General features: G+C 38.0%; 1 protein-coding gene and 1 long non-coding RNA gene across 2 annotated transcripts in view; both read right to left on the bottom strand.

The window, feature by feature from the left end:
- The window catches only part of ZUP1 (zinc finger containing ubiquitin peptidase 1), a 29,158-nt gene extending 12,535 nt beyond the window's left edge, over positions 1 to 16,623 (bottom strand). The window contains exons 1-5 of the mRNA XM_036024611.1: positions 16,359 to 16,623; positions 14,777 to 15,346; positions 9,213 to 9,323; positions 5,515 to 5,636; positions 2,178 to 2,346 (exon numbers count right to left, since the gene is read on the bottom strand). Coding sequence (XP_035880504.1) covers positions 2,178 to 2,346; positions 5,515 to 5,636; positions 9,213 to 9,323; positions 14,777 to 15,332 — 958 coding nt within the window. The 5' untranslated portion in view covers positions 15,333 to 15,346; positions 16,359 to 16,623. The remainder of the gene's footprint in view (positions 1 to 2,177; positions 2,347 to 5,514; positions 5,637 to 9,212; positions 9,324 to 14,776; positions 15,347 to 16,358) is intronic.
- Positions 5,766 to 8,392, bottom strand: LOC118500313. Its single transcript, XR_004902878.1, has 2 exons — positions 8,063 to 8,392; positions 5,766 to 6,279 (listed from the first exon to the last, which is right to left on the bottom strand). It is a non-coding gene; the product is annotated as an uncharacterized LOC118500313 (long non-coding RNA).
- Positions 16,624 to 18,962: the final 2,339 nt, after the last annotated feature.

Below are 18,962 nucleotides of genomic sequence, written 5' to 3' on the forward strand. Positions count from 1 at the left end.
TGTCCTATAATCTTCTACATTTATATTTATTTTAAATTATATATAAACTAGTGGTTCTATAGTAACTTTAAATATATATGCACAGTCCTGGCTGGTGTGGCTCAGTAGATTGAGTGTTGGCCTGTGAACCAAAAGCTCACTGGTTTGATTCCTAGTCAGAGCACATGCCTATGTCATGGAGAGGTGATGGATTGATATATCTCTCACACGTTGATGTTTCTCTCCCTCTTTCCCCCTCCCTTCCCCTGTCTCTAAAACTAAATAAATAAAATCTTAAAATATATGCACAAATGGAAATTAAAGAATGACACAAATTAAAAACAAATACAAGTTCTAATATTTTCTCCCTGTACACCCCAATGGAATCATGTTACACATTTCCCAGGATCTACTTTTCCACATAGAAACTTTTTATGTGAAGACCCTTAGAGAAGTGTATGTGGAGAATGTGCAGAATCACTAAGTTGGTGCTGAGAAAAATAAGCAATAAGAATTTTAACTACTGTTATAAATAAAGGGAAAATATTTGATCCATACCTTCTCTTTCTCTCACACAAATATGTACAAATAAATTCCAAGTGGATTAAAGCCAAAATATGAAAATAAAAGTATGAATATTTAAAGAAAATAAAAAGAAACATGTTTACAATCTAAAAGATGGGGGAGTTTCTTACACAAGACACTTCGGATACAAATAAAGGGAAAGATTGAGAAATCTTATGTTCAAATGTAAAACTCTGCATAAGACATCCCATACAAAAATACTAAAAATGGTCTTACGATCCAGCGATTCTACTTCTGGGTATATATCTGAAGAAATCCAAAACACTAATTCAAAAGAATATGTGTAACCCCAATGTCCATCACTGGATAACTGGATTTTAAAAAGCTGTGGTATATATATGCAATGGAGTATTACTTGGCCCTATAAAAGAATGAAGTCCGACCACTCGCTAGAGCATGCACGGGCCTACAGGACATTATGTTAAGTGAAGTAAGTCAGTCAGACAAAGACAGATCCCATATGATTTCCCTTGTATGTGGAATCTGAAGAGCAAAATAAATGAACAAATAAAATTGACAGACTGAGATACAGACAACAGACTGATAATAGCCAGAGAGGAAGGAGTTTGGGGGACTGGGTGAAAAAAGTAAAGGGATTAAGAAGTGCAAATTGGTAGTTACAAAACAGTTACAGGGACATAAAGTACAGCATAGTGAATACAGTCAGTTATACTGTAATAACTGTGTATGGTACCAGGTGGGTACTGGAAATATCAGGGGCACCACTCTGTAAAGTATGATTGTCTTACCACTATGCTGTACACATGAAACTAATACAACGTAACACTGACTATAAACTGTAATTGAAAGTTAAAATAAAAAAAACACATACTATATACAAAATTTAAAGGCAAAAAATTATAGACTTGAAGAAGATATTTACACCTCATAAAATCAGCAAAAAATTAGAATTCTGAATACTAAAAGGAGTCCCACAAATTAATAAGAAAAACAATCCAACAGAGAAAGGACAAATGAATGGAATAGGTTATTTACTAAAGAAGCTCCTGCCTCAGGAGTAATCAAGGAAAGGCAACAATATAGTTGCCACAGCAGCCATTACCTACGTGGGGCTACTGAGTGCTTGGAATGTGGCGTGCCCCCTGGAGGTGTTACACCCAGGATAAAACACATGCTGGGTTCTGATGAACGCACAAAGACTGCAAAGTATCTCATAAATAGTTTTTAATGTTGATTACATGTTAAAATAATATTAGGAACCAAATGGACTTAAAGTATTAACGTTAATTTTACATGGTCCTTTTTACTTTTTTTAATGTTGACTACTGAAAATTTAAAATTGTATCTGTGGCCCACTTACACTTCTATTAGATGGCATTTATCTACAACATAGGAAGCACTTAATAAAAACTTTTTTAAACAGTTAATTTTCAAATATGAAGTAAATTTACACAATATAAAAGTAATTTACTATAAAAACAAAAGTTTAAAAGTTTCAAAATAACACATCTTAAAAATTATTTGAACACAGTCTAACTTAAAATTATATAAACTGTGGATTATGAAAATTAGGCGAACTTCCAATAATTCCAATTATTACTTCAGTAATATATATAATATTAAAACCGTGGTTTCAGTGTTTAAGTACTCACCAGAAGTTCTTGTTTTCCCATCATCAATACCAACAGCCAGTGATTCCATCATGTCGGCTTTCCTTCTGTGAAACTCAGACGGAGGCATTCTTCCACGATTCACTTCCCTCTCCAGACTTCGGAGGTGCTGTTGCTTGTACCCTCCAGAACTGTCTAAACCGTATTGTTGCTATTGAACATAAAAACAAGTAACTTAATTTTTATGTGCTTTTATGTCTACAATAAAATTGTGGAAGGAGACTTGCCACATTTATCTGACAGTGCATTTTGAAACATTCTGGTTTACAGACTTTTATAAAAGTCAACTTCAAGATTTTTATGAAAAATAAATCACACACACACAGAATCCCTGTGTTATTAACAGCCTTTCTCTAGAAACAACCATCACGGCAAGAGACTTGCTTTTCTTGTAGTAGAGAAAGTAAAGAATCCTGTCTTCCTACTAGAAGAACTGCGAAAGGCAGATGAATTCTGAACATACTGCTGATTTTTTCAAGGAAACCTGTCACTACTTGATATTGTGTTCCCAGGCAAGCCTACAAAAGCCTACTTAATTCATAATTCATTCAGGCATTCATTCTAGTAAATGAACTGTTCTGGCACACTGAACAGAGAATCTCAAATATGTATAATACAGCTGTCATTGAAAGAGTGTCAGAGATCTAAACAACTAACTTGCAAAGTTACATAATAAAATTAAATCCCTTTTAATATTGGAAACTTTTTGTATTCATAATGTTCAAAATTACATTAAGCAAGGAAACTTGGGAAAAGTCAAATATTTTGCAAGTAAATGAATCACCAATGAGAAAAATAGCCTAAATTAGATATTCTGAAGTAGAATTAAGCTACACTGTTCCTTAGGCCCTGATCCACTGAAACCAGCAGAACAGAGAGACAGCAGAACAAGGGGTGTTCAGGGTTCTGGCCACCTCAGCGCCTAGACAGAGCTGCTCTCTGAGCCAAGCAGGAAAGAGCCACCCCTTTACACAGATTGGCTCCTCACAGGAAATGGACAGCTAATTTACCTGAAACCACACAGTATTGGAAAAAACCTGATATAGATCAAGTCCTGTAGCAAGGCGGCAGGGATTCATTCCCACTATCTTCCCTGAAAACTGAACAGCAGCCCCTGAGGGGGTGCCCCAGGGTTTCCACTCTCCCAGTTGGGAGAGGCCCCTCTGGAGGCAGGTGGAGAAGACACTGGCAGTCCCCTCGGGTCATTAAATGAACCACTCTTGGGCCATGGGCTGATGCAAAACTAGCACAACAAAACAGTGGAGACCAGTCAAGCCTGCAGGGGACAGCCAGACTATGGATCACTTAGTCTCAAACAGGATGCCTAGGGCCAGACTAGAACATCATCTGACATTACCAGGGGCAGGTTCAGAAAGAGAAGACAGTGGTAAACACTGGATTCTACAGGCATGAATTCCACTGTGGTCTTTTTCAGTATTTGTGTTATTCTCTCTTCTGCATAGCTTTTTAACATTCATTTCTTTTCCTTCAAGTTTGTGCCTATTCTTTTACTAGTTTTTTAATTTTAGTTTATTTCAAATCTCATAGTTTGCTCCTCCCTTCTCTTACTCATTTTATCTTCTTTATTCCTCTTATTCTTATTCTTATTTTAAATTTTATTTTTTCTCTGGCTACCACTTGTTTCTATTCTGCACTCTTACTATTTCTCCCCACTCCAGAGTCTCAAAACCATTTTTCCTATCATTACTCATCTCACATTCTTTATCCTGTTCTTAAAATACCAGTATTTTCTCTCCACCTTTATCGATCTTCACTTGTTGGTTATTGATATGGTGGTTGTTTCATCTTCAATTTTATTCCTAGATCTTCACTATTTTTGTATTTCAAATCTCAAATTTTAAAACTCAAAACAATTCAAATACATGGAGACTGAATAACATGCTGTTAAAGAATGAATGGGTTAACAATGAGATCAAGGAAATCAAAAAGTATCTTGAAACAAATGAAAATGAACACACAAGAGCGCCAGACCTACAGGACACAACGGAGGCAGTCCTGAGAAGCAAGTTCATAGCAATGGAGGCCTACCTAAAAAAAATAGAAAAATCTGAAATAAACCACCTAACCCTACATCTATAAGAACCAGACGAATGACAACAAAGCCCAGAGAAAGTAGAAGGAAGGCAATAATCAAGATCAGAGTAGAATTAAATGACATAGTGACTAAAAAAACAATTTAAAGGATCAATATATCCAGGAGCTGGTTCTTTGAAAAGATAAACAAAATTGACAAGCTTTTAACTAGACTCATCAAGAAAAAAAGAGAAAGGACCCAAATAAATAAAATCAGAAATGAAAGAGTAAATGTTACAACTGATACCACAGAAGTACAAAGGATTGTAAGAAATTACTACAAACAACCATGTGCCAAGAAATTGGACAACCAGGGCAAAATGGACAAATATCTAGAAACATACAATCTTCCAAAACTGAATCAAGAAGAAGCAGAAAGCCTGACTAGACACATAACACCCGGTGAAGAAGCAGTAATCAAAAACTCCTGGTACACAAAAGCCCTGGACAGGACAGCTTCCCTGGTGATTTTTACCAAACATTTAAAGAACACAGCAGTGTTATTTACAATAGCCAACCGCTGGGAGCAACCTAAGTGCCCATCAGTAAATGGGTGGATCAAAAAACTATGGTACAGTTACACAAGGGACTACTATGCAGCAGAAAGAAAGAATGAACTCCTACCTTTTGTGACAGCATGGATGGAACTGGAGAACATTATGCTAAGTGAACTAAGCCAGGTGGTGAAAGACAAATACTGTATGATCTCATCTATAAGAGGAACCTAATGCACAAAACAAACAAACAAAACAGAACCGGAGGCATGGAAATAAGGAACAGATTGACTGAGACCAGAGGGGAGGGGGAGGGGGATAACTGTGGAAAGAAGGGGAAGTGACTAGTCAAGGAACATGTAGGAATGAACCATGGACAATAGGGTAAAGAATGATAATGAGAGAATGGGGTGGGGTGGGCTGGGCAGAGGAGAGAAAAGGGGGAAAAACTGGGACAACTATAATAGGACAACAATAAAATATTTAATAAAAAAATAAAATAATTTCTTCATGGAGTTGTTATAAGGATTTTGGGATTTATAAATGAAGTGCTTAGCCCAGTACATGACCAGAATGAGTACTTACAAATGGTGGCTGTTATGAACTATAAAATATTGAATAGGTATTAAAACTATTTAGTATAATAGCTTGGACAAAATACACTTAAGTCCTGACAGCACAACTGAAAATTAAGAATTCTACCAGTATTATAACAGTTATAATCTATGTACCTGCAGCTTCTGAAATTCGTCCCTTTCTTGTATTGATTCTTCAGATCTCCTCTTCTGGTCTTCTTCTTGTTGAAGCTGGTGAGCCAGTTCCAGATCTCTAGAACACTGGATTCTCTCCATGCCTGGTGGATACTTTTAGTGTTTAGAATAACTACTGAAATCAAAGCTTATCTATTATATACCTATATATATATTTTTAAATGGAGTAAATGCTATCACTTTGTCATCTGTACATGCCTGTGATGTCACAAAAACAGTACATACAAATTTGGCAGAACTTAATCTATAAGGGTATAAACTCCATTTAAGTCACTAATATTCACTGAGTGTTTAGGTTGTGACAAGGACTTTTCATTAATTACCTCATTTGGATGCTTCTAGTAAACTTAAAAAGACAGGTTATCATCTTCTGAAGAAACCAGAACTTAAGAGATATTAACTAACATCCTTCAGTGGTGTTCCTTATTAACACAAATCAAATAGACTGGTTTTTAAACGAAATACTGGGAGGGGGAAGAAATTCTAAAGAGCATAAAACTATATCTACAAAAATACAGGTATCAGATCACACAGGTATTAATTATAGTCTGGTCCAAACAAATAATACAACTTTGCAACATCTTTGCTCCATTTCCTGTCTATATCCAGTGTTCCACAGGTCCATTGGTTTCTGGCCAGTATCTTATCTTCTTAACCTCCCAATTTGGTGGTTTATGTATTTGAATATTCTTTCTTTCCTTTCAAATCTCTCACCTTCCACTACACCTTCCTATTTTTTTTAAATATATTTTATTGATTATGCTATTACAGTTGTCCCATTTTCCCCCTTCACTCCCCTCCACCCTGTACCCCCTCTCCCACCCACATTCCCCCTCTTTAGTTCATGTCCATGTGTCATACTTATGAGTTCTTTAGCTTCTACATTTCCCGTACTATTCTTGCCCTCCCCCTATCTATTTTCAACCTACATTCTATGCTACTTATACTCTGTACCTTTCCCCCCTCTCTTCTCCTCCCACCCCCGTTGCTAACCCTCCATGTGACCTCCATTTCTGTGGTTCTGTTCCTGTTCTAGTTGTTTGCTTAGTTTCTTTTGGTTTTGCTTTAGGTGTGGTTGTTAATAACTGTGAGTTTACTGTCCTTTTACTATACATGTTTTTTCTTTATCTTCTTTTCTTAGGTAAGTCCCTTTAGCATTTCATAAAATAAGGGCTTGGTGATGAACTCCTTTAACTTGACCTTATCTGAGAAGCACTTTATCTGCCCTTCCATTCTAAATGAAAGCTTTGCTGGATAGAGCTATCTGGGATGTAGGTTCTTGTCTTTCATGACTTGGTATATTTCATTCCAGCCCCTTCTTGCCTGTAAGGTCTCTTTTGAGAAATCAGCTGACAGTCTGATGGGAACTCCTTTGTAGGTGACTGTCCCCTTATCTCTTACTGCTTCTAGGATTCTCTCCTTCATTTTTACTTTGGCTAATGTAATTATGATGTGCCTTGGTGTGTTTCTTCTTGGGTCCAACTTCTTTGGGGCTCTCTGAGCTTCCTGGATTTCTTGGAAGACTATTTCCTTTGCCAGATTGGGGGAAGTTCTCCTTTAATATGGGCTCAATCTGTTGCTTTTCCCCTTCCCCTTCTGGTACCCTTATAATTCGGATGTTGGAACGTTTAAAGGTGTCCTGGATGCTCTTAAGCTTCTCCCCGTTTTTTCAAATTCTTATTTCAGCATGCTTTCCTGCTTGGTTGATTCTATCTTCCTTCTGGTCCACTGTATTGTTTTGAGACCCAGTTTCCTTCCCTTCACTACCGGCTCTCCTCCGTATATCTTCCTTCATCTCTTTTATGGTAACCTGTATCTTTTCACCTAATTTGCGCCCAAAATCAACCAATTCCGTGGGCTTTCTGATCACCAGTGTTTTGAACTGTGCATCTGATAGATTGGCTATCTCTTGGTCGCTCAAAAGGATGAGTACTGGGGGACTGATCTGTTGTTCTGTTGGAAACATATCTCTCCCTGTCTCTTTTTTTTTTTCTTTTTTTTCCGGTCTGGTTGCTCTTGTTACGGTGGGGGGCGGAGCCTTAGGTGTTCACCGGGGCTGGGCACCCCAGTCGCTAGATTGTGATGTTATATGTGGGGGTGGGGGAGGGATCGGAGGGAATGGCGGTAGTTCAGTTCTCCTGGGATCTCAGTCCCTTCTCTGGGATCCTGGGCTGCGAGCTCTGCCCTGGTCCACAATCGCCGCCTCACTGGGTCCGCCAGCCGCAGCTTTCGAACTCAGGGACCACCACTGGTTTCTTGTGCACCTTGGATGGCCCAGTTCGCACCAAGTTTTCCCCGACCTCTGCCCGCCCGGCTCGTCCTCGGCCCCTCCTACCAGTGTGGATGTATGGGTCTACTTCAATTTCTTAGCTGACCGACTTCCATTCAGATAAATCCTCTGTCAGTTCTGGGTGTTATTCTAGCTGTAAATTGTTGTTGTTCTAATCCTGGTTGTGCGTGGAGGTACGGTGTGTCCACCTATTCCTCCATCTTGCCGGAAGTCCCACACCTTCCTATTTGGTTCCCACATCTATTGTTGGAGATATGCAATTCACAACTGATTTTTAGTGTACTTCTGAGGCTGTCTGCAGTGATAGTGATATATTCAGATCATATGTTTCTCCCATTATTCACTATGGGCTCACAGAATAATTTATTACCCACAGAAAACCTATCATAAACAAAGGAAGAATGGAATGATAAGATATTAAGTTTCAGAGGGTTATTCTTCTACAGTACTTGGTAAAGAACCAACGGAGTAGAAAACTGTTCCACCCTGGCGGGTATGGCTCAGTGGATTGAGTGCCAGACTGTGAACCAAACGATAGCAGGTTTGATTCCCAGTGTAGGGCGTATGCCTGGGTTTCAGGCCAGATCCCCAGTAGTGGGAGAGGCAACCACACACTGATGTTTCTCTCCCTATCTCCCTCCCTTCCCCTCTTTAAAAGTAAATAAAATAAAACCTTAAAAAAAGAGAGAGAGAAACTGAAATCCATTAGAACACAATTGGTTTTTCTTAGGGTCTACTTTACATTTCCTTTCAGTGGGACCGTGCAACTCACGTAAGATTTTTCCACTTCAAAGTCACTGTAGTGATTACTTAAACAATACATTAAAAACATAGGAGACAGAGGAAAATTTTTGTAGAATCGCTTATAAAACTAGTAAGTGGTAATGTAAGAAATGGGGCTAGCAGCTGGAAAGGCATTTGAAAAACCTTTTAGTCACAGAGTTCACCTTCTTTCTAAAAATTACAAACACCATATGGCAGCTTCCTTCCTACTTCACCAATAATTCTGGCTGACAAAGTGCAGTTACTTCTAGCTGCTGAAAAAATAGCCTCAACTTACAAATCAAACAGATTTTTTAAACTGCACAGTATTTCATTGTCTTCTGAATATTGTTGCTCCAGGGCAAAACCTGGGATGCACACTTCTATTTCAGTTTTCGGTCACATTAGTTAATTCTTCACAATTTCTCTGCAAAAAAACTTCTTTTAAAAAGGTGGAACTATATTAGAATTATTTAAAAGGACAGATTAACTTTTAACCAGTATGCTTTTTCCCCTCTCTACATCACTAATCTAAAAATTAGATGTGTCCTAGGAAGTGGAAATTAAATAAATAATGACATTCTTATTTTAAAACATATACACATACCTTGTCTAAAGTTGCTTTCTTCCAAATGCAAGTCAACATGTTCCTGGAGAATATGGTAATTTGTACAGATGAGCCCGCACATAGGACAGTCATATAGTGGCTGGTCACAGTCTGTATTAGAGATAATTCAATTGGTTTTATTTTTAGAACTCCTAGGTTTTCACCCCAAGTTAAAGACTGTTTTGGTGTCATGCCAGAGAATATCTACAACTTGAAAAGTTGAGTGTTTGAATGCTCCTGTCTGAGGATTTGAAGCCACAGTTTAGATGACAGACATATACAGACATGCTCCAGCACACTCGTTTCCTCCTTCTATCTTCTCTAATTTCAGCCAGCACACAAGAGATTTTCCTGGTTTGTAAGTTTAAATACAAATAAATAAAACATCTGTTTTCCCACTTAAAAAAAAGAAACGGAAGATTTTTCTCAGTAACTTGAAAATTTAAAAACAAAATGGAAAAATCTGATTCAGCACATGTATTCTCAATTTAGGAAAGAACTTGGGAATATTTAGTTATATTATCTGTATGATAATAGTAAAGCTGCAGAGCACACCCAGATAAGCAAAAACACTAAAATATTCTTCTTTCAGTTTTGAGATACAATTGACACACAGCAATATATACCATATTTTTTGGACTATAAGATGCACCTGGCCCCCAAATTTGGGAGGAATAATGGTTGTTAATGCTGCTGTTGAGTTCTGTTTACATTTACATTGGTGAAATATTATGTTATTTATGTTATTAACTATTTTACCACATTTTTTGTTTCAAAATTTTTTTTCCTATTTTCCTCCTCTAAAAACCTAGGTGCGCCTTGTGGTCTGAAAAATACGGTAAGTTTAAGGTGTACAGCATAATGACTTGACATACACATATTGTGAAATGATTCCTACATTAAGTTCAGTCAGTGTCCATCATATCATACAGAAATAAGAAAAATTATGTTTTTTTTTTTCCCACTGTGATGAGAACTTTTAGGGTTTACTTTCTTGGCAACTTTTAAATATACCCATACATCAGTGTTAGTTATAGTCAGCATGTTATACATTACATCCTCAAAACTTATTCATCCTATAACTGAAAGTTTGTACTTTTGGCCACCTATATCCAATTTACTCACCACTCACCCCCGCCTCTGGTAATCACAAACTGAATCTTTTTCTCTGAGTTTATTATTTTTATTTTTTTAGATTCCACGTATAAGTGAGATTGTACGATATTTGTTTTTTTATGTCTAATTTATTTCACTTAGTATAATGCCATCAAGGTCCACCCATATAAACACAAATGGCAAGATTTCCTTCTTTTTATGGCTAATATTCCATTGTACATATGTACAACATCTACCCATTAAGCTTGTTAAATAAAGGTTCTTTGTAGTTGGATTTAAAGCTATTTTTCTACTTCTAGAGTCAAGATGGAAGATGAGTATGATTACAAACCTTTCTTACCACTATAATAAAAAAATAATATCAATGACAAACATAAGATCTGTACTCAAAACAAAAAAAGTAGAAAGGAAAATTAAAATGGTAAGTAGGGGCCAATCTAGAAAATGGACTTCATGGATTAAATGCTCATCGTTTTCCAACTAAGCAGTAAGATACAGAATTCAAGCATTCAGCATAAAGCTAGGAATTTGGAGTCTTCTACCTAGCTGGGAGCAAGAAATCAAAGAGTTGGATCCATCAACCAGCACCGAAGGCTGGTAGTACAGTGTGTCCAGGACAGAAGAAGTGGTACCTCTGCAAAACCAAGGTACAGAGACTGGGCACCAAAGAGGAACTCAGATACACACAGTGAAAGCCTGAGTAATCCATACACTAAGGTTTGGTTTGGAAGTGGAATAACTACATTCAGAAATTAGTTTAGACAGCTGCATAGCTGTTTATTTCTGTGGACAAAATGAATGTGACTGGTCTCATTTTAGCTGGATCAGCTGACTTTAAAACTGAACTAAGTCAATCCGATACATTTGATCAGGGGTTGCAATCACATCTTAAAAATTAGTTGATATAGAGTTTCTGGATTCCCGGGAGCCGCAGGGACCATGGCCACCTCCTCCGTGTCCAAGGGCTGCTTTGTGTTTAAGCCAAACTTAAAGAAAAGAAAGACCTCTGTGCCCATAGCTATAATTTATTAAGATTTGTTTAGACTTCCGGCCAAGATGGAGACATAGGTGGACACACCGTACCTCCACGCACAACCAAGATTGGAACAACAACAATTTAGAGGCAGAATAACATCCAGAACTGACAGAAAATTTATCTGAATGGAAGTCAGACAGCCAAGAAGTTGAAATAGACCCGTACATCCAAACAGGTAGCAGGGGCGGAGACCAGCAGCCAGGCACGGGTCTTGGCGCGGAGACCAGAGACAGTTGGGTGCATAAGGCATCCGGGGGCGTGTAAGGTCGCAGTGGGTGGACCCTGAGTATGCAAGCGGCAGGTGGCAGACCCAGTGAGGTGGCGATTGTGGAGCAGGGCAGAGCACACAACCCAGGATCCCAGAGAAGGGACTGAGGGCCACGAGAAACAGAGCAACCGCCATTGTTCCCTCTCAACCCTGCCCCCACATACAACATCACAATCTAGTGACTGGGATGCCCAGCCCTGGTGAACACCTAAAGCTCCGCCCCTCACCATAACAAGAGCAACCAGACCAAAAAAAAAGAGAGAGAGATGGCTCAAACAGAAGAACAAATCAATGCTCCAGAACTCATCCTTTTAAGTGACCGAGAGATAGCTAACCTATCAGATGCACAGTTCAAAACACTGGTGATCAGGAAGCTCACAGAATTGGTTGATTTTGGTCACAAATTAGGTGAAAAGATACAGGTTACCATAAAAGAGATGAAGGAAAATGCACAGGGAACCAATAGTGATGGGAAGGAAACTGGGACTCAAAACAATAGAGTGGACCAGAAGGAAGAAAGAAACAACCAAACAGGAAAGAATAGATAAATAAGAATTAAAAAAAAAATGAGGAGAAGCTTAGGAACCTCCAGGACATCTTTAAACATTCCAACATCTGAATTATAGGGGTACCAGAAGGGGAAGAGGAAGAGCAACAGACTGAACATGTATTTGAACAAATAATAAAGGAGAACTTCCCCATTCTGGCAAAGGAAATAGACTTCCAGGAAGTCCAGGAACTTCAGAGAGTCCCAAAGAAGTTGGACCCAAGAAGAAACACACCAAGGCACATCATAATTACATTAGCCAAGGTAAAAATGAAGGAGAGAATCCTAGAAGCAGCAAGAGATAAGGGGACAGTCACCTACAAAAGAGTTCCCATCAGACTGTCAGCTGATTTCTCAAAAGAGACCTTACAGGCAAGAAGGGGCTGGAAAGAAGTATTCCAAGTCATGAAAGGCAAGGACCTGTATCCCAGATTGCTCTATCCAGCAAAGCTTTCATTTAGAATGGAAGGGCAGATAAAGTGCTTCTCAGATAAGGTCAAGTTAAAGGAGTTCATCCTCACCAAGCCCTTATTTTATGAAATGTTAAAGGGATTTATCTAAGAAGATTAAAAAAACATGTATAGTAAAAGGTCAGCAAACTCACAATTATTAACAACCACACCCAAAGCAAAACCAAAAGAAACTAAGCAAACAACTAGAACAGGAACAGAATCACAGAAATGGAGATTGCATGGAGGGTTAGCAACATGGGAGTGGGAAGAGGAGAGAGGGGGGAAAAGGTACAGAGTATAAGTAGCATAGAATGTAGGTTGAAAATAGATAGGGGGAAGGTAAGAATAGTATGATAAATGTAGAAGCTAAAGAACTTATAAGTATGATACATGGATGTGAACTAAAGGGGGGATGTGGGTGGGAGAGGGTGTACAGGGGGGAGGGGAAGGGGGAAATGGGACAACTGTAATAGCATAATCAATAAAATATATTAAAAAGAAAAAAAATTAGTTGATATATTTTACAGTGGTGAAAATGAAAACGAAAGTAGTGAGCTACCTACTGATGTCCTCTCCAAGGTGAATTTATTCAAAAGAAGAAATGAATTCAACAATACCTTGACAAGTACTCTGACACAGATAAGTACTGTTTTGGAGATTAAGATACACTACAGGCTTTGGAAGTAAGAGCTGTACAGATTTTAACAGTTTATGAAAATCTGGATAAAAAGAGATACGTTTCTCATTGCCAAGGCATATAAGGGGAAACTTCTCAATCTAACTATAGAACAAGACAAGTATACATTTTATTTCACAGGAAGGAGAGAAATATGAGCTGAGAACATGCCACTGTTGGAATGGGCTGCAACCACTATAAAGAAATTTGGAGCCCTGAAAACTCACAACAAGCATCTCAGTGTGTGAAAGGCTTTATATGAATTCAAGTTATCAGGCAGTACCAAGTAGATTTCCAGGGAATAGAATACCAAGGAGGAAACATAATTTTTTTTTTACCTTGATGAATACCAGGTAGTTTTCATGGGTTCTGTAAAATGTGGCGCTTCACCCTCTAGCATCCAACCCAGGGAGCACACCCCTTGTGGAAGCCAAAGAGATCCCTGCCTTACCTCTGGAATATTTCCAGAATTTAATATGCGAGTATTGGATGCTGAAAAGACGACAAAACCATACCTAACCCTACATTTTGGTTTGTTGTAGTGTTAGCATAGCAGCCTATGGCTAAGTTCCCAAACATCACTTTGGACTAATTTAAAAAGAAATCCAGTTTTCGCTTTTATCTGATGGCAAAATTGGCTGCTCTTGCATTTTATGGGGAGAAAAAAGATATTTTTTAACCTTCATGCATACAAGTAAAAATACATTCAGTGCTATAAATCTGAAAGCTAACAGAATTAAAATTGTAAGTAAAAGAAATTCTAGAGATAAAACACCCACAGAAGTATCTGATGGGCTGGCTCATTAGAAGGCTGGATATGACTAAAGAAAGTTTGAACTTGAGGATATCACTAGAGGCATTTCCCAAACTGAAAAGAAAAGAAACCAAAACAAAAAAGGAAAAAAGGAACAAAATATCTGAAGAACTCTTAAAAAACAACAGGAAAAACAAAAACCAGATTAAAATATGGGCCAAGGACCTCCACAGACACCTCACCAAAGATATACAGGTGAGGTGAAAAGAAGCATATGAAAAGATGTTCATCATATATTAGGAAATTGCAAATTAAAACAAGATACTACTACACACACATTAGAATGGCCAAAATCTGGAATACTGAGAACAGCAAATGCTGTCAAGAAATGAAATCATAGTGTCCTTTGATCATAATAGAATCAAACTAGAACTCAATGACAAAAAATCATAGTCTGAGACAGCGCAGCTGCCATTGGGTTGGTTTTGTTTCTCCTCAGAAAGGTAATACAACTATTCTCATACATGTAGTTGAAACATTTAATATTAGCATCCAAATTCTTTTCCACTATTGTATTTTTATATTGCAACAACGGCAATAATATACATTGATTTTTTAAAACACGGTAGTAACCTGATTTAAAAACCAACTTTTAGGACACCACATGTTAAACTGAGACTAGTGCTACTTATTATATAAGATGAGAATTCTTTACCTTCTACTGCAGTGTCTAAAAAATTGGCATGCTTTGTCTTCACATGAGTTTCCATATCTTGAGAACAACCTTCTGTTTCCCCACAGAATGGACATTCAGGAGGACTATACATTGTGTCATAAATTGATCCTTTTATCAGGGATAGGTTACACTGTTTTCCCTTACTTCTTGGTTTTCTAGATTCAGTCAAGTTCTCTGAATAAAAGGCTTTATGTTTTAAAGTACTGTCTTCAGGCAGGCTTTGAGCTGAAATTTTTGGATTAGACGCACAAGCGGAAGGCATACTTGAATTAACGTCCATTCTGCACTGTTGGCTGTTATCCTTTCTGTTGTCAGAAGTCCCGTACTGTATTTTATTGGTCTTCTCCAAGTTTCTTTCTAGTTCATTTTGCTCGAAATGAGCAGTTTCGATATGAAAACACACTTCATCATAATTCACACCTGACAACTTGCAAAATGGGCATATAACTTCATTTTCCATGTGAACAATCAGGAGATGAGACTTCATGTCCAGTTCTGAGGTTACTGTTTCACCACAAATGTCACAAGATAACATGGTATATCATGTAGCTGTAAAAGAACACAATATTATTTTAAGTTACATAGTAAGAGTTGAAGGAAAAGAAAATACATTTTATAAACTGACCTGGAACGATGAAATGTACTTAAAACTTGATTATTTAGATGAATACATTTTCAATGTACTTACTGTTCCTGAAATGTACAAACTTAATAAATCTCAACCAAAATTTCTGTTTCAATTTTGATTTTAATAAAGCAAATGCAATAGTGAAAATTAAAACAACTTTTCAAATACCTCTAAAAGTGTGATTTGAGGGAGAGAAAAGTAACATTTACAAAATCATCTAGGTATAAATCAGACAAGAGAAAACCAAGAAGCCTTATCAACTGACATATCTAAATACAGAAACTTAAAGTTGTTAACAATGGGGAGGATTAATACATCTTAATAATAGCAGTTACCAGTTAAAGAACTTTATATATATCAAACTAATTTAGGTATAATTCTATATGGAGTACATCCTAGCTCAGGTATGTCACCACGGCTAGAAAATGGTTAGCTAGACCAGTGCTAACCCAGCCAGGCTCTAGAGTCTGTACTCTCGACCTGAAGAATGGAAGCGAGCGAGCACAGGTGAAAAGATCACTGACTCCAGAGTCCAGAGAACCGGATTATAATCTCAGGTTTCAGAATTTTAGGTAAAACATCCCACCTCTTTGATGTTCGGTCTATAAAATTAGTTGTGAGAAATCAGCAGTCACTTTTGAGCTTTGTGTACTAATAAGGTACTAGCTACAGACAAAAGATCATTTTGCTAAGAAATAATTTTTTAAAAAGCAGTCACCGTCACAACCTTCCTACTCCAGTCCACCATTCAGCTAAGCGTTAGTTTTAAAACAACCAGGAAAAGGTAAGAAAACTATTCCCATCATTCAAATAAATTTAGTTTCATAAGAACTCCCTACGCTGTCTTTTTCTCATTTCCCTTCAGACAAGTGAAAACAGTCGCTGGATTTAGATGGAAATTCTCCCACAGCACCAGTGGAAAGAGCGTCGTACCTAGAGATCCCAAAGCGGCCACAGTGCCCTGGGCTGGGCTTCCTCTTTGGTCCCGCAGCTGAAACAGTCTGGCTGCCCGCTGCAGAGTGCGTGTGCGGCCTCGATGACCTTTCCCGGCTTGAAAGACGAAGGCAGGCCCCCTCCTCACCCAGAGATTCACAGTTAACCCAGAAAGAAAACAGCGATTCCAGAAGCAAAAGACTTGAGTCGTCACTATCACATTCAAAAGATGCTTTTCCTCTGGTCCCCGGAAGGGAAGGATTCCCAGCATCCACCGCTCCACGCCGGGCGGGTTGTGGTGCATTCTGGAAGACGTAGTCATTTTTCCATCCTCCAATCAGGGCTCGGAGCCCTAACTTTCTAGGAGAGACCGGGATCTGACACCTTTCTGAATGAAAGGGCGGGTCCTAGAGCATCACTGGAGTCCAAAGCACCCTCTGTCTAGGGCCTGAGTAGCACTGTATTGTATTATCAATTAAGGCATTTTAATGCTATTAGGTGTCACACTGCAAACTGTTCTCTGCAGGTGGAGGGTGACCAAGACAGCTTCTTGCCTCAAGGATACAAGATCACACGTACCTTATTTCTATGGTTCAGCTCTTATTTCACTCAACAAATATTTAATGAGTGTCTATTAGAAAGGTATTCTTCTTGGAACTGGAGCTGCAGCAGTAATCAAAATACACAAAATTCAGGTCATTTGCAGGTTACACTCTGAGATTGAGAGAAAATGAATAAATAAACTGATCATGATAGGTACTATGAAGGAAATAAAACTGGGTTATTTATAGAAAGGACAAATGTAGTTAGCAGAAGTCTTTCTGAGGTGGTGAGTGTGCTTATGAACAAACTTTGCACCAACAGGAGGAAGAGTATGCTAGGCAGAGAAAATACAAATAAAAACAAAGCCTTTGAGACTGGAGCAAAAAGAACAATGTTATTCATAACATTCTAGAAGTGGTTAGAACATGAAGTCAGAGTTGCAGATAGGGGCCAAATAAGGTAGGGCTTTGTAGAAAACTATTGGAGTATTTAAATAGAGTAGCATGATCTGATGTTGTACAATCTATATTTTAAGGATTAGTCTAGGTGTTGAGTAAACATGGTAGATTGAACACGTACAGTTATATCCACTACCTCTCAAAATCTACTAAAATGACAGTAGAAAAATAAAAATAAATGCTAATGAGAGTGTAACAAAATTCAAAAGCTAGAAAAAGGATGGCTGAGTAGTAACTAAGTAAATAGAGGAGTCCACAAAAACAAGTCAATTCATATGCCAGAACTCTGGGGATGTTCAGAAATTAAAGAGCAGACATTTCTGAGAAAGATGGTAAATTTGGGCCCGAAAAGAAGAAAATTTTGCTGAAGTTTTGAATAAGGAGCAGTTAGAACCTTCTTTCCACATGTCCTTCCTCCATCACAAGATTACCAAGTGACTCATCTGTTCCTCCCAGACAGAACACTACAGGTTTAGTTTATGAAGAAAATGAACCAGAGAGGCTATGAAGTGAGAAATGTGCAACTAAGAGTGAGGATCAAGGTGTTGGACTGAAAGTGAGGAATAATGAAAGCTAAATACTGATTATGAGGTCCCTAGCCATTTCCTCCCATCACATTCCGATGTCTGATGTGTGCCTCCAAGTCAGGAGACTGGAGAATTCTCCACGGAAAATTCTCCATTGGTCCAAGATCAAAGACCTACACATAATGGCTTTTAGAGAATCCTCCAATGAAACAACCAAGATCTCATTTTATCACTCTGTGGGGAGGCCTACAATCAGGGAGTAAACAAGCCTCCCTGATACACTGGCTTCCAAAATAAGTTTCTTTAGTGTCTCATTCTTAAATATGGATACTCAAGAATCACCAGGCATTGGAGTGCAGCTTATCGCAGGGAAGATAAAAACCAAAATGATAAAGGAAAAAAGTAAACTCTGAAGAAACACAGACAATGAATAAAGGACAAAAATACTTCAAGGAAACTACAATTAATATATTTAGAAAGACAAGAAAAGATATTTAATCCTTGAGTCAAAAATAGGAAAGTAGCTTTTGAGATTAAAAAAAATAACACATACGTATATATTCAATAGAGAGCTGGGAGATAACCAAAAAATTTCTCAGAAAACAGAAAGAACCAGAGATGGAAAACAGGAGCTTCTTAAGGGCAGGAATCATGTGTTTTCATCTTGTGTATTCTGTCCCTAGAATTGAATCTGGAAAAGTCAGTTTTCAATAATGTCTGTTGAATTTGAGGATGGTTTACAACGCTATACCTGTGTTATAATAATTTAGAGTACTTTATCTGGAGTTTATTTCATATAGCAGTGACTACTCCTTTTTTTGTTAAAAATCCACAGATGTGATAGAATTCAAGTTTAAATAAATGGTAAATTAAAAAGCTTGAAACAAAGGGGATCATATGGAAAAAAAGTGAATGCAGCTGAAGACGTAAAGAGCCTTTGTAAAGCTCCAAGATGTTGGTATGTTTATCCGTTGTGTACGCTGTTGAAGCTCCTCTATCTGAAATAATGCCTGGCTCTGATTAGGCCTCCATCAACGCTATGTTGTAGGATGGATGGAGGATGGACGGACGGACGG

This window comes from Phyllostomus discolor, chromosome 4 (genome assembly GCF_004126475.2).
Source record: "Phyllostomus discolor isolate MPI-MPIP mPhyDis1 chromosome 4, mPhyDis1.pri.v3, whole genome shotgun sequence".
Classification (NCBI taxonomy): Eukaryota; Metazoa; Chordata; class Mammalia; order Chiroptera; family Phyllostomidae; genus Phyllostomus; species Phyllostomus discolor.